Source organism: Eschscholzia californica, unplaced genomic scaffold, assembly GCF_041429995.1.
Source record: "Eschscholzia californica isolate CP2 unplaced genomic scaffold, dmEscCali1.0.p SCAF_6, whole genome shotgun sequence".
Taxonomy (NCBI): domain Eukaryota; kingdom Viridiplantae; phylum Streptophyta; class Magnoliopsida; order Ranunculales; family Papaveraceae; genus Eschscholzia; species Eschscholzia californica.
In genome coordinates, this window is record NW_028238483.1 from 25,946,314 (window position 1) to 25,959,737 (window position 13,424).

Genomic DNA, 13,424 nt, shown 5'->3' on the forward strand with positions numbered 1-13,424 from the left:
TACTCCAATGTCACTTAATAAGATTCACATGCCAATTTTGTTTTCATGGTTACTTCACTTTGGGTTATACAGTCAATGTTAACACCTCCAATCTGCATTACTACAAAAATCTAAACTAGGTTTGAACCAGAGGAAAGCTTATATCTGATAAAAGCACATCTTAAGATAGAAACATTTCACAAATAAACATTTCAGTATCCAGATCCTTTTCATATAATCTATAGTCTTTGCAGGTTAACTTTATTTTCATAAGAACATGAGTTCTAACAACAAAGAGAGGACCAATACATTATCCTAATTGATATGATCGATCTTTAAGCTTCACTAAATCTTTTACCAGTATAATCATTTTAACGAGCTCTCAATATCAATAACGAATCGATACTTTATGTCTTTGTTGATTAGCCTCTCCAGTGCTTCATTAACATACTGAATTGGAATAACTTCAATCTCCGGGTATATTTTGTGGGTAGCGCAAAAATCTATCATTTCTTGTGTATCTTTTGTTCCTCCCGTTAAACTCCCTGATATCGTTTTTGAGCCTGCAAAATTCAAACTTATAATGTTAAACATAGGCGTAAAAACGAGTTGAAGAATCAAGAATGCTTTATAATCCAAATAAATGAAAAATAGTGAAGATGTACCGAGATTGAGGTTTGCAGGAGAGAGCTTGATTTCACTCGGAAAACCCACTAATACTAAAGTTCCGTGAGTTTTCAGCAGAGCCATGTATGGATCGAAAGGGTGATCACCCGATGCAGAGTCAATAATGAAGTCAAGGGAGTTTGCTGAAGCCTGAAATGATAACATAGTTAGCATCAACAAAACTATCATTTACCAAAAAGCTAACACCCCAACCAAAATAACTGCATAGATATAATAATTTCAAGAATTTATGGAAAAGGGAACGTTCAATATTATAGTAGAGACTTAAAGCAGAAGATCCAAAGAATTCAGAAGTTCGATTCCTTTTGCTCGTACGAAGAAGAAAATGAAAAGAAACCTCGTATCTGGATTAATTTGAAAGAATTTTCCACAAGTTCGAGCTTTTAGAGATAGCAGTTGTATCATTCATGATTCATGAGAAGTATAGTTACTGCAGAAAATGGGTAAAGATTTTCATGGAATATAAATTAAGAGAAATCTCAATAGTATTACCTGCATTTGTTGTATGTCAGAGGAGACAACAAATTTGTCCGCTCCAAGGAGATTCAAAGCCTCATCTTTCTTAGATATGCTTGTGCTGAAAACTGTCACGTTTAAACCAAAAGCCTTCCCGAACTTCACTGCCATGTGACCGAGCCCACCAAGCCCAATCACACCGAGAGATTTACCTGGTTGGTTCATCTTATGGCGCATCATTGGAGTGTAAACTGTAATTCCAGCACATAGCAAAGGTGCTGCCGAAGCTGAAGGATAGTTTTCAGGAATCTTATAGCAGTACCTGTTAAATTTAGCACCACCATCAATTTCTTATTCAATCTAAACCAAATACCTCACAGAAAGGAGAGTGATGATAAACGTAATAAAATAAAGATCGTCCTTGCTTAGCTCATGTACAGTAAAGGATCTCAAATCTCTTGTATCTACGGCTCCTGTTTGTTAAGTTCATAGCTGGAATCCGCTGGGTGTCCATAAAAGCAAATGGAGAAATTCGTCGCATATGCAACCACTAAGTAGTAGGCACGCATATCTATCTAGTTCTTTTAAAAAAAACACAAGTATACAAGCATCGGAGGAGCATTCATACCTCAATACACATCAAATGCAGACGCAAATGGATGTGAAAGGATCAACCTCTAAGTGCTTGGTTTCATTGAATTTTTTTTGTCTGGTTTAATAATACTGCTTATCCTAGTAAATTTCCACCGGGCCCGAAGCTTCTCAAGCTCAAGCACTCTTATTAGAGACTAGAGAGTAGCGACCAACGTCTTGTGGCTGACATGGGATTTGCTCAAGGACCTATTGGTATAAGTAATTCATCTTACTGCACTCCTCAAACAGGGAAATCATTTTTGGAAAAGAACTATTTTACGAATCAAAGACATTTCCCTTAACATATATTAGAAAGCATTAACGATTATAATAATTACAAATTATACTACCACGGAGTACGCAGATATCCCATTAATGTCAGACAATCTTTCAAGAGAAATTCATCCATCATTCTCATATATGGACCAAACAAACTTAACCAAGACTCAGTAGGAGAAAAGAGAGAAACAGTATTCTTGAATTTTTACTTCATAAAATTGATTGAAAGGGTAAAAACAACGCGATATAGTAGAGATTGATATAATGAGATAGTTTTGCAACTTGAAAAATAGACTACGAATATAAGCTTCATTGAGCAGTATTGTCGACTTACCTTTCATGAGCAACAATATAACTGGAATATCCTCCTTTCGTGACTGTGCCATCAGCATCGATACCATTGAAGGTAAAGACCGAACCTTTCACGCAATGAATTTCTAGTCCATCATTACAATACTCACAATCTCTACATGAGTTCACATACGTTCCGACCCCAACATGGTCGCCAATTTTAAAACGACGAACATTGGATCCGACCTCCTTTACCCGCCCAACAATCTCATGTCTGGTACAAAGATATTCAATACTAGATATTTATTTTACTGAATGAAAACAAGAGGAAAACCTCAAAAACTAATAAGTTTTGGAAATGACAAAAGGTGAATAGACGAAAAACATACCCGGGTACAAGGGGATATCTAGAGTCTCCATGTTTATTTCTTGTCCAAACAACATCAGCATAACAAACTCCACAATGGGTTATTTTGAGTGAAATGTCATCAGCGCCAAGTACCCTATAAAAATTGAAATTCTCATCTTTCAAGACCTGCTTTTATTAATCATTTGTACTAAAAAAGAAATTCTGAGGACCAAATGTTTGGAATGAAATTTTCTGCTACATGGGTTATAGAGAGGGAGAGATGGGTTTTGTTCTATGAACACCCTTGATTGATAAAACCCTTGTTCATCATCAAATAAATTCAGATTCAGAAAAGAAAAGCTAATGAAATAGAAATTGAATTATATTGGTTGGTTGTTTGGGGAGGGGGGAGGGCAAACCTGCGAGTGAATCTGTAAGGAGATAGGAGACCAGTTGGATCTCTTGCTGCCCATCCTAAGCATTTTTCTTCCTCCTTAATATTATTAGGCATTTGCTCAGTACTCATCTCAATTCTTAAAAGTCAAACACCAAGCAAGGATTATAAACTAGGAAGACAGAAAGTGAAGAAATATAGTTGTAGAGATATTATTATAGACAGAGAGAGGCTTTTAAAACCTTTTGGGTATTATGATTTATAGAGACGTGATTGAATCTCTACCTAGGAAGCCACTCAAATCTCTCCACGCTTATGAGTTATATGTCATTGAGTCATATACTCATATGTCAAATGAAGACAATATTACGTCCCCTTGGTCAGCCCTTTTGAGAAATAAGAAAATTTGTATAGGTACAAAATTTATCAATTTTTCTAGAACAACAAAATTTCTTCATCCTTCATAAAAAAAAAAAACAAAATTTCTTCATATTCCTCTTCTCCCACAACCAACTTCGACTACCACCATCATTTATCTTTCCTCGTCCCCTCTCTTCGACAACAAACCAATAGCTAATCTGGCGGAGGAACCCTTCCCTTCGCTACAACAGGTAGAGAGAGGAGAGAATGTGAGAGAGGAAAACTAAACGGAGGCAATGGTCCGAAGTGGTTGTGGTGGAGTCATTAAGATTCTATTTTTTTTTGTTGAGAGAGTCATTAAGCTTCTCTTCTAATTTTTATATGTTTCCGGTGCAAATCTCAAGATATATATAATATTTTAAAAGTGATAAGTTGGACAATTAGAAATATCTCAAGATGACATTTTATTTTTAGAGGTTGTCCTCTTGAGATATCCCTGTTTCGCCTGTCTCTACATCATAAATTCAAATTGTAGTTTATGCAGAAGAAAACCTACGTAAATAGAAAATATGTTTTCTTCATTAGAGACCTCATAATCAATGCTAATCTTTCATCAATGGTGCCATTCATGTCCAATTGACGTTTGAATCAAGACCCAAAAAATGAAACTCAAAACCTATTTTTGTAAAGGAAGCCAGCCAAGATGAAGATCAAACTTGGGTACTAGGAGATAAATGACAATGTCTCTCTCTCCCATCAATCAATAATTTTATGTTTGAACCTCTTGTTCTAAATCTTGTTTTAGAAAAAAAAACAAGATTTAGAGGTAAGTAGCTCAGAAATTAGATTTGGGCGTTCGATTATTCTGATCAAACTTGGTTATCATGTATTCATATTAGGTCAGCTGAATTAGGTTAGGGTTCATCCAGAACTCGTAAAGATGTTTCAATCCTAAACTTTTTCATCATCAATTCAATCCAAACAGAATATATACACGAAAGAATCAAATTGAATTTCATAAATGTATAGCAAAATAATGAAAAGAAACAATTAAAAATTCCTCTTTTTTTTCTACATACAAATGATGCACAATACCTAGGGTATAATAAAATCCCCAAATCAGAAAAGCCCAAACAATACAGAAAACCCTAAAACAATAAGCCAAATAATATGAACCAAAAGAAGAGCTTGACCAGAAAGAGGTCCATTACCACCATTTTCAACCTCACAAAACCCTAATTTAGCAACTTGGGTTCCTGAACAATAAGCATCAGCACAACCACACCAGTAGGTAACGCCATCAACACCACAAACCGGATCTGTTGTAAAGCAATTCACAGGGCAAGAAGAAGGAGTCGATCGAGGACATAACGAAGAATCTTCAGAAGGTAATCGAATTGGTTGAAAGTCGTTTAGGGAGAGGACATTTGTTGGGAAGAAGATGAATGTGATGAAGAGGAAGAAGAGAGAGAAAGTAGTAGTTAAGGAAGACATTGAAAGGGTCGGGCGAGCTCTGAATTAGGCTCGCCTTTCCGATGGGAATTTGGGGATTTTCCTTTTCAAACAGACGAAGAAGAAGAACAAGTTGGGAATATAGAATGCCCCAATTTCTAGAGAGAGAAGGACTAAAGGTTCGGTGTCTTGTATAGGGGACCCGTGGTTCGTGTATAAGGGCACCAACTAAATAAAGGACATCAAGTCTTTTGGTAAGTCAACCGCTTTTTATACGATCCACCACTATTTTGTGCAGCGGTTTGACACCCCTCTTAAGCCCATGAGGTCGTGGGATCGAGTCTCGACGGGAGCAGTTTGACATCAAAATTTATTTCATGTAATTTATGCAATATATAAGTAAAATAAATTTGTCGGGCTCTAGGCCTCTTTTATTATGGTTTAAATTAGGCAGTTGTCGTGCTCATCACATCTTCATGATTTTTGCAGTTTGATTTTTATATGTTAAAGTTTATAGAACTTTCTATTTAAGGACGTCAGTTTGATTTTTGCACTTGTTGACTTCATGCCAGAGAGGCCTTCATTTTCTGGTGGTATAAAGCGAATTACGAAAAGATGGCCTAGTTTATTTCATCTTGCTGATAAGTTTGAACCCACCTCTGTGTTTTGGGTTTGCGTGGGCTCTCGCGGGATCAGTTGTTCACAGGTTTTATGGTTTTTCCCACCGGCTCTATCGATTATGAATATTTTTTCTTGCTCCTACATTTGTTTTTTTTGTTGTTGAAATGCCCCTACATTTGTTTTGATTTGAATTGTACGTTGCATATTGGTGATCCAGAGTTGCTCTTCACTGTAACCAAACCCCCAAATTTATGACAATTACAAACGGGATATTGACTTCCGAATTCCCACTTATATTTGCTCTGAATTCTACTAGAGTTCCCTCAAATATTTAATGATTAGGAAATTTTGCTCCAAGGTTGCTTATAAATTGAGAAGATTCGGTTATATGTGGATATATTCTGTGGTCAATTCTCGCACTAAAATTTATGATTTTTTCCTTCAACGACTTTATGCTCTCGATTCTTTATTGCTTTTCAAAATGTAGCAAAAGTAAGATTTTTCACTGGTTGGAAGAAATTACATATTATCAGAAGATGAACGAGAAAAGACCTGTGACTGCAAATGTACTCACCATCTTAATTTGTTCACCCAAAAAGAATTTTGTGCAGTTATGAGATATTAACTTGTATATTTGGTGATTCATTCACTGGGTTCTTTGCTTGAGAGGAACAAAATGAATCTTTCAGCAAAAAAAAGTGGTATAAGGACATAAAAAAAACCTTAATAAAATATAAGCTCGATTCGGAAGTGATGATTTTTTTGCACATACTTATTAAGTGATAAAAAACATTAAAATCTTTGATTAAATTTAGAAATTACTATTACTAACATGACAAAGGCAACATCCATAGAGACATGAGGGGGCGAGAAAGAAAGAGAAAATGGTGAAAAATACGGAAATGAAAGCGAGGGGAGACAAGGAGATACAGAAGATGGAGACCATGATGACAAATGGTGGTGCTAGTGAAAATGAAGAAGATGAAGATATGTGAAAGAGAAAAGAGACTATGACAACCGTGATAGTGACGGTGGTTGTGGTTGTGGTTGTTGATGTCAAAAAATGACTGTCTCTGTTATCAGTCAGGAAATAAAGACCTTAATGTTGGATCATCTGTATGATTGAGATTTCGCATGGCTGAATGATACTGCTTCTCCTAATTCTCGCACCTCGCTCCTAGAAATCTGCGGGGAAAACCTGCAAAGAGTTTGAAAACCTCTCCGACGCTCAAGACAGTCAGATTTTCCTTTGCAGTTAAAGAATTGAGTATTGATTGATCATTGGGGAACGCAATGAGCTTCCCTTGGTGAAGACGATGTGATGCCCTTTTATATGCTGTGTTTGGACCGACTGTGATAGACGATGTAGATGAAGCGGTTTTGATCCATCATTCGGGATTAAGACTACTCTTCGGTAATTAGGGTTTTCTTTTCAGTTTATCTCGTGTCTAGGATAATTAGAAGTTCCTCTGTTCAATGATACTTCGTAGCTATCCTGCCGATATGATAGATATTCTGGGTGATGTTTCCTCCTTTGAGACTCTTGAAACCTAAGTTAATTAAACACTCAGGATTGTAGCCGACTGAGATCTTTAGAAAGACTCAAGATTAAGTCGGTAAGCGTGCAGCGCGCTTCTGTCTTCCCACGTTCAGAACGTAAGGCATCGACCTTGCTTACGTGGACCCCCTATACTTCTTGCAAATTCCAAGGCAGACTTAGTTGTGATTTAGGCGAAACAGAGCTGGAACTCCTTAGATGATTTGGGCGACCTCCCAGTTTTAGGCATATGTGACGGATCTCTTTGGACGTTGCCTTAAGTCGGGTTAACCCGCTGAACTTCTGATCTATTCTCGACTTTAAAATTAACCACCGTTTTATGTATCATCAGTAGTGTTGGTGATGAAAATGTGGGTCCTTTTTTTCTTTTGTAGAAGATAACAAAGTTGAGGGATAGAGTCATCAAGATCAAAAAAACTACTGAACTTTTTTGGCGTCCCTCTATACACCAAGTAGGAGTCCCTATATATACAACCCTCTTTTCCTGTTGGTTTAGGTTGTCTACCGTTGGAAAGCGAGTCAAAACCAACGAATAGAAAAGAAGAAAGTTCAACATAATGTTGATTGCATTGTCGTTGATGCACCCCTTTGATTCTTACCCAATAGAATTACAACAACTGGCATCCCACTTGACCTAGCCGACAGCTGGTTCAACACAAAATACTTTGGAATTCAATTTCGGTTATACAATTAAAGAAAATCATAAAATGGTCCTCTATTATGCTAATTATTTTACAAAAGGATAATACTATTATTTTTTCCCCAAAATACTCTTTTATTTTTTACATTACTTTTAACATATTGCCAATAACAAGTGCTTCACTTGATCTCTTTCTCACATATCAAGAAGAAGATCTCACCTCATCTATCCTATCTATCTTCTTGCAGCTATTCAAATCACTGACATCATCCATCTTTTAATCCTATCTATCAGTCGCTTCCCGGCCCTTCAAAATAGACTTGTAGCCCCCTTTCGTCGATTCTCTGTTGATTTCAAAAACAGAGAGATGCAAATCAGTGAAACCCATGCCATGGCTACTGCTAGCACAAAACTATACTCTTTGATTCCTGAATCAATACGAGTATGGAAAATAATTACATATTTTGATCAACATTGTTGAGTAATATGCAGTTTAATTTCTTAAACCAACCTCTAAAATCAACCTTGAAATCGTAAGCAAATGGGAGAAGAGGGACTTCTTAATTTATACGAAATCAGTCAAAGGACAAAAACAATAAAATCAAATGCTCCTAGTCCCTTTCGCCTGTTAGGGTTAACTCGAAATAACTTCAGACTCGATTACTCTAAATAATTTGAGATGACTCATTCAACTAGGCGACTAGAAGAGTGAAATTGGCCAATGATTATAACTTAAAATGCAGCATGCCAGCATATCATTTAGTAACTACTGGACTAAGCTCCCTTCAAGGAAAACTTACTGGAAGATCTATTCATCCATAGAATTTGAGAATCGATTGTAGTAAGATGTTCATCATCAAGACGCTTCCATGTTCTGATAGATTTAACTGCTCCCCAATTTCCCTTTCCGGTTCTTTCCAATGTTGCCAAAACTACCCTTGCTCTCCTTGACCATCCGGCTTTCCCATAAGCATGATAACCAAAACCTCCAGCATAGCAAAGATGGATACCGGTTAACTCACCACAGAAGTCATTGACGTGATCGTGTCCTGTGAAGACGGCTTTCACGTCCCCTGTCTCTAACATGGCTGTGAAGAAGCCAGAATTAACAGAAGCTGAGCTAATTCCCTCTTGTTTCACTCCTGTAAAGTTTGATGAGTCAAAGTTGGAATATTCGGGTAATGGTATGTGGAAGTATACAAGTCCTGGTGCTGGAACTTTTTGAGCCTTCGGTTTGTTCATGTAGGCTTTCTACATTAAAAAGAAAACAAAGATCAGAACAACAATTGGAGCATATTGTTAAGAAAACACACATATAATAGCTAAATCTTAACATCGAATAACAACTTTAGATTACTCTGGCCGTATACTGGCCTCATTTCATAAGGAACTTGAGAAATTTACTTCCTATATCGTAAATAAATAATTCTTCCTTGATTGAACATGTCGTCTACAAGTTTATACATATAATTTCAAACTTGAATGTGAGTGAGAATAATACTTGCCGAATATCCAAAATTACCTTTCTATAAGTTCACATTTTACCTATAAGAACTACTTATTAGAACAATCAAAATCATCAAAGAACTTCCACAAACAATGCTCATGTGCCAGAGTTTAAGAATCTAATATTAAAAAATGATTTTCGCATATCAAACTTTTCTCATATATACTAGAACATTACGAAAGAGGAAAGAAGAGTACCTGAAGTTTAAGAGAAGTTTGTTGAAACCAAAACTGTTGGGAGGGTTTGATCCAACCATAGCCAGGAACAGAAGAGACAGTGGAGTAGTCTCCACTGTCTAGAAAATATAAATTTAAGATCGACTTGTTTTGGAGACTAGAACCCTCAACACCTCCAACTTCCAGGTTATAATTTCCGAAACCATCAATAACATCAGTATTCACAGGATTCAACTGTGCTAATGTATGCTCCATTGTCACGATATGCTTCATAACTCCTTCTCTTGACAACATTGATTCTTGATCATGGTTGCCCAAAATAGCAGCCCATGGTATTTTAGACGCAATTGCAGCGGAAAATGCAGCATTTAGTGATTTCACTGGATCCGTTGCATCGGCCCCATATATGTTATCTCCTACACCACACCCAAACAAAATACGAAGTTGATTGAGTAATTAGTGTAAGGAAAGAAATGGCCAAAACTCCCTAGGCCAAATTCTCTTTTGTCAATAAAGATTCTTAGACTTTTTAAGCTTCAGCTCCTTATATAAGGTTTGCAGTTTAGTACAGAGTTTGAACATGTCTGCACAGGTTTGACTAGTTTTCACAGGAATCCCAAGTCTAAAACAACATCGACTTGACAGTATAACCAAGACCAACATTTAATTGGGTATGCGGCGGAATTTCCTGTTAGAATAGTGAGAACTTGCTCGTGCGAGAATGAAGAGCTTCCAGTGTAGTTCTATCTGAGCGTAAATTAAGGATTCCTTTATGCCTATGTGAATGGGAGCTAAATAAAGAGTGAGAGAATAGTCCCATACATAGAGAAGGTACTCAACTAATCAAGAATATAATATCTATATCCTCTTCACTTATTGCCAATTGGTTTTCATTTGGATGGCCACAAACTTAACATTGTATCAGAAGTAGGCCTACACGTGAATACATGATAGGTCGCCCAACGCCACACGTGATCCACCTTACTCGAAAAAAAAAGACATGCACACACGATGGAGCGTGCGAGAATAGTCCCGAATGGGAAAAGGGTACTCTAGTTACCAAGAATTAAAATCATCGATTAAATCAAGGTTGTTTGGAGGATCTTTCAAAGGCTTACATGGACTCTATAAGAGATTTTCGGAAACATCTTATACAACCCTAACCATTAATTAGTACTAACATAATAGGCAAACACTTAACTTTGTCACTGATTACTTACTGATATTTGGTCTTTAATTAAAATAGGGTTTATCTAATTTGATACAAGCAACCAATTTCCCATCCCCAAATGGTAATTGAAATAAGAAGTGTATAAATTTAATGATCAAAGGGAAAAAAAGAGAAAAAAGATTACCAGTGAAAACAATGAAATCAGGATTTTCAGCAAGGATCATACGATTGATAAAAGCTGTGGTATTAAGATCAGAACACCCTTTGAACTGATTCGGTAATACATCTTCACAAGGTGTATTAATTCCATTGGCATAGTGCATATCTGCAACTTGTAAGATCTTAAATTCTCCATTTTTACGAAAACGAAGTGAAGATTTTGCATTGACGGTATAAACTTCTTGATTTAGAATGAAAATGGAAGAAATTAGGTACAAGAAGAAGCAGAGAAAGAGAGAAGGGTGGTTTGGAATCGCCATTGAATGAGGTTTTGGTTTCTTCAGTGAAGGTTGAGATCAAATAAGGGTTTGTGAGAAATGATATAGTAGTAGACATTAACCAACGGAATATTGAGATTATCCAGATTAAACCAAGGGAATATTCTTCATTATCAGAATAGATTAAGGAAAGAGATAGAGGAGAGAGAGAGAGAAAGAGAGGGAGAAGAAGTCTGAGTTCACTCCCTAGCTAAACTAGGTCTGTGATTTTAGGGCTCAAGATAGGTTCAAAAAAGAAGTATTGATACAAGATAAAGTTCCAACTTTTTGACTAGTTAGTTTGCTCCTTTACCATTTCAACTTTTAGGTTTGGAATTATGGATGAGTCACATGTGAGAATGTCAATTTATTTTTCTTGTTGATAATGCTTAGGTTTTAAGTGATGAAAAAAAATACTTTCAAATTTTGTTTTTAAGTCTACTCTCTTTACTTTTTGTTCTTGTCTAAAAATGATTTGATGTTAAAACATTTTATATTAAAACAACGATATATGTGTTCTCGTGACGACAAGTACAGATCCTCAAATATAAATATTGACGTCAGAAAATGAATATATATGGACACCTTTCATTTTGAAATTTGTATTACACGACGGTTCTTTAACATCATTTGTGTTTCCAAGTTCGTCCAATTAAGGATTCAGACAATTGGATGTGAGGTCAAATTGAGCTTTTGAAATCCTTCTCTCTTCCACCAAATCTAACCATTTGTTACCCTAATTGTTTTTCATTTCTATATCCCTCATTAATCTCAATCTATTTCAAAAATTAAAACCTAAGAATATAACATCATACCCAACCCCAAGCTTCCATTAAGACCTCCTCAGTCCCACCACAACCCTACATTTTTATGAGATGAACATTCCACATCAGCCTCACCCATTAGCTTCCATGAAATTGTAACTACTCCTAACCGTTTTTCAAATTCCCAGAGGCACCCCCAACTAACTTTTAACGGCTATACCCAATTATGGCACCTAAAAGACTAAAAATAGGTCTCCAAGAAAAAGTCTTCTTCCTCACTTCATGAAAAACAAACTTATTCCTCAAAATTTCTCTATAAAATCCTTCTCAAGGCATTGTAAATGCTTGTTCATTTCAACCTCATTATTTTAGTTTTGAAAATCTTGAATTCAATTTGGGTTCTTCATTTTTGATTTGAAGTCACACCTCCACATCCAAATATCAAAAACCATTTTAGATAAAGATGGGAGGATGTGCAAGCAGACCCAAGGATTTGAACTCCGCCCCTGCTACTCTTCCCGGAGAGAACTCTGTCTCTGAGCCTATCATCAAAGACGTTCAGGTCGAAACCTCTCAGGTATATTTCTACGTAATTGCTCGTCGTCCTACAAATTTACTATAATCTGCATTTAATTCATTGTTTTTGTTCCATCTGAATCTTGTTCGAGCTTAAAGTAATCCATTTTCACTTCGAGATTTAGATTTGATGGTCGATGTCATCAAATATAGAAACAACATTTACTAATGTCAAATATTTGAAATTGCATTTCAAGAGAACCTGGGTTCCCTCTATAGTTTAAAACATGACAGATAAACCCTAAACTCGTTTTCAACTGGTGTTGGATGACAATAAGGTTTGTAGAAGATTCAGCTATTTCCTTGATCAGGCGGAACGTTTACTTACCGTGCTTAGGCATGTTTTTGTAGGCTCATTAGAACATAACAAAATATCTCGTGCTTATAGGCGTGTCTTTAGTCGTGCTTAGGCGCGACGCCTTTACAGAAAATGAGACTTGAGAACTTTTAAAGATTTATCGAAGCAATTATTAGCTTAACAGAACAAGTGATTAAATATGATGTTATGGTTATAAACTGAAATATGCAGGAGATAAAGAAAGAAGAAACAAAGACAGAAGAACCACTTGTAGATCTCTCAGAGCCAATTAAAGACCTCAAGTCTGAAAAAGAGGTGTCTGCTGAATCTAAGACTGAATTAAGTGACCTTGTTACTGAGATAAATGCACCATCAGATGAGAAGAAAACTGAAAAGAAAGTTGAGGAAGGCAATGAACCCACAGAGAAAGTAAAGGAAGAACCAGTTGCAGAAGCTAAAGTTCTTGTGGAGGAAATACCCAAATCAGATGATGAATTGTTGAACTCTGCACCAGAGAAGAAGGATGAAGTACCTATTGTTACTCTTTGATTTGATCGCCTCTTGCAGAAACGAAGAACCCAAAGTGTAAATGATCTGTTAAAGACAAATTGATGCATGTACTCTAAAATGGATGGTTAAAATGTTCAATTACTTAGCTTGATCTTCATGCTATGTTATGATTTTTAGTTGTTAAAATTAAGTTATTTACCTAGTCTCTCTCTCTCTCTCTCTGTGTTTTGGTACCATCCATGGAACA

At 36.2% G+C, this 13,424-nt stretch overlaps 3 protein-coding genes across 3 annotated transcripts; 1 reads left to right on the forward strand and 2 right to left on the reverse strand.

Moving 5' to 3' along the window:
• Positions 1 to 160: 160 nt before the first annotated feature.
• Positions 161 to 4,989, reverse strand: LOC147532927 (cinnamyl-alcohol dehydrogenase). Its single transcript, XM_086648896.1, has 6 exons — positions 3,094 to 4,989; positions 2,715 to 2,828; positions 2,369 to 2,599; positions 1,159 to 1,444; positions 645 to 795; positions 161 to 542 (listed from the first exon to the last, which is right to left on the reverse strand). The coding sequence occupies exons 1-6, from the start codon at positions 3,198 to 3,200 to the stop codon at positions 346 to 348; spliced, it is 1,086 nt and encodes a 361-aa protein (XP_086505022.1). The 5' UTR covers positions 3,201 to 4,989; the 3' UTR covers positions 161 to 345.
• A 2,800-nt stretch (positions 4,990 to 7,789) lies between these two features.
• Positions 7,790 to 11,434, reverse strand: LOC147532928 (putative inactive purple acid phosphatase 29). Its single transcript, XM_086645567.1, has 4 exons — positions 10,738 to 11,434; positions 9,404 to 9,798; positions 8,500 to 8,950; positions 7,790 to 8,043 (listed from the first exon to the last, which is right to left on the reverse strand). The coding sequence occupies exons 1-4, from the start codon at positions 11,030 to 11,032 to the stop codon at positions 8,009 to 8,011; spliced, it is 1,176 nt and encodes a 391-aa protein (XP_086501693.1). The 5' UTR covers positions 11,033 to 11,434; the 3' UTR covers positions 7,790 to 8,008.
• Positions 11,435 to 12,083: 649 nt separating this feature from the next.
• On the forward strand, positions 12,084 to 13,379 carry LOC147532929 (uncharacterized). Its single transcript, XM_086645570.1, has 2 exons — positions 12,084 to 12,370; positions 12,899 to 13,379. The coding sequence occupies exons 1-2, from the start codon at positions 12,257 to 12,259 to the stop codon at positions 13,214 to 13,216; spliced, it is 432 nt and encodes a 143-aa protein (XP_086501696.1). The 5' UTR covers positions 12,084 to 12,256; the 3' UTR covers positions 13,217 to 13,379.
• The last annotated feature ends 45 nt before the right edge of the window (positions 13,380 to 13,424 follow it).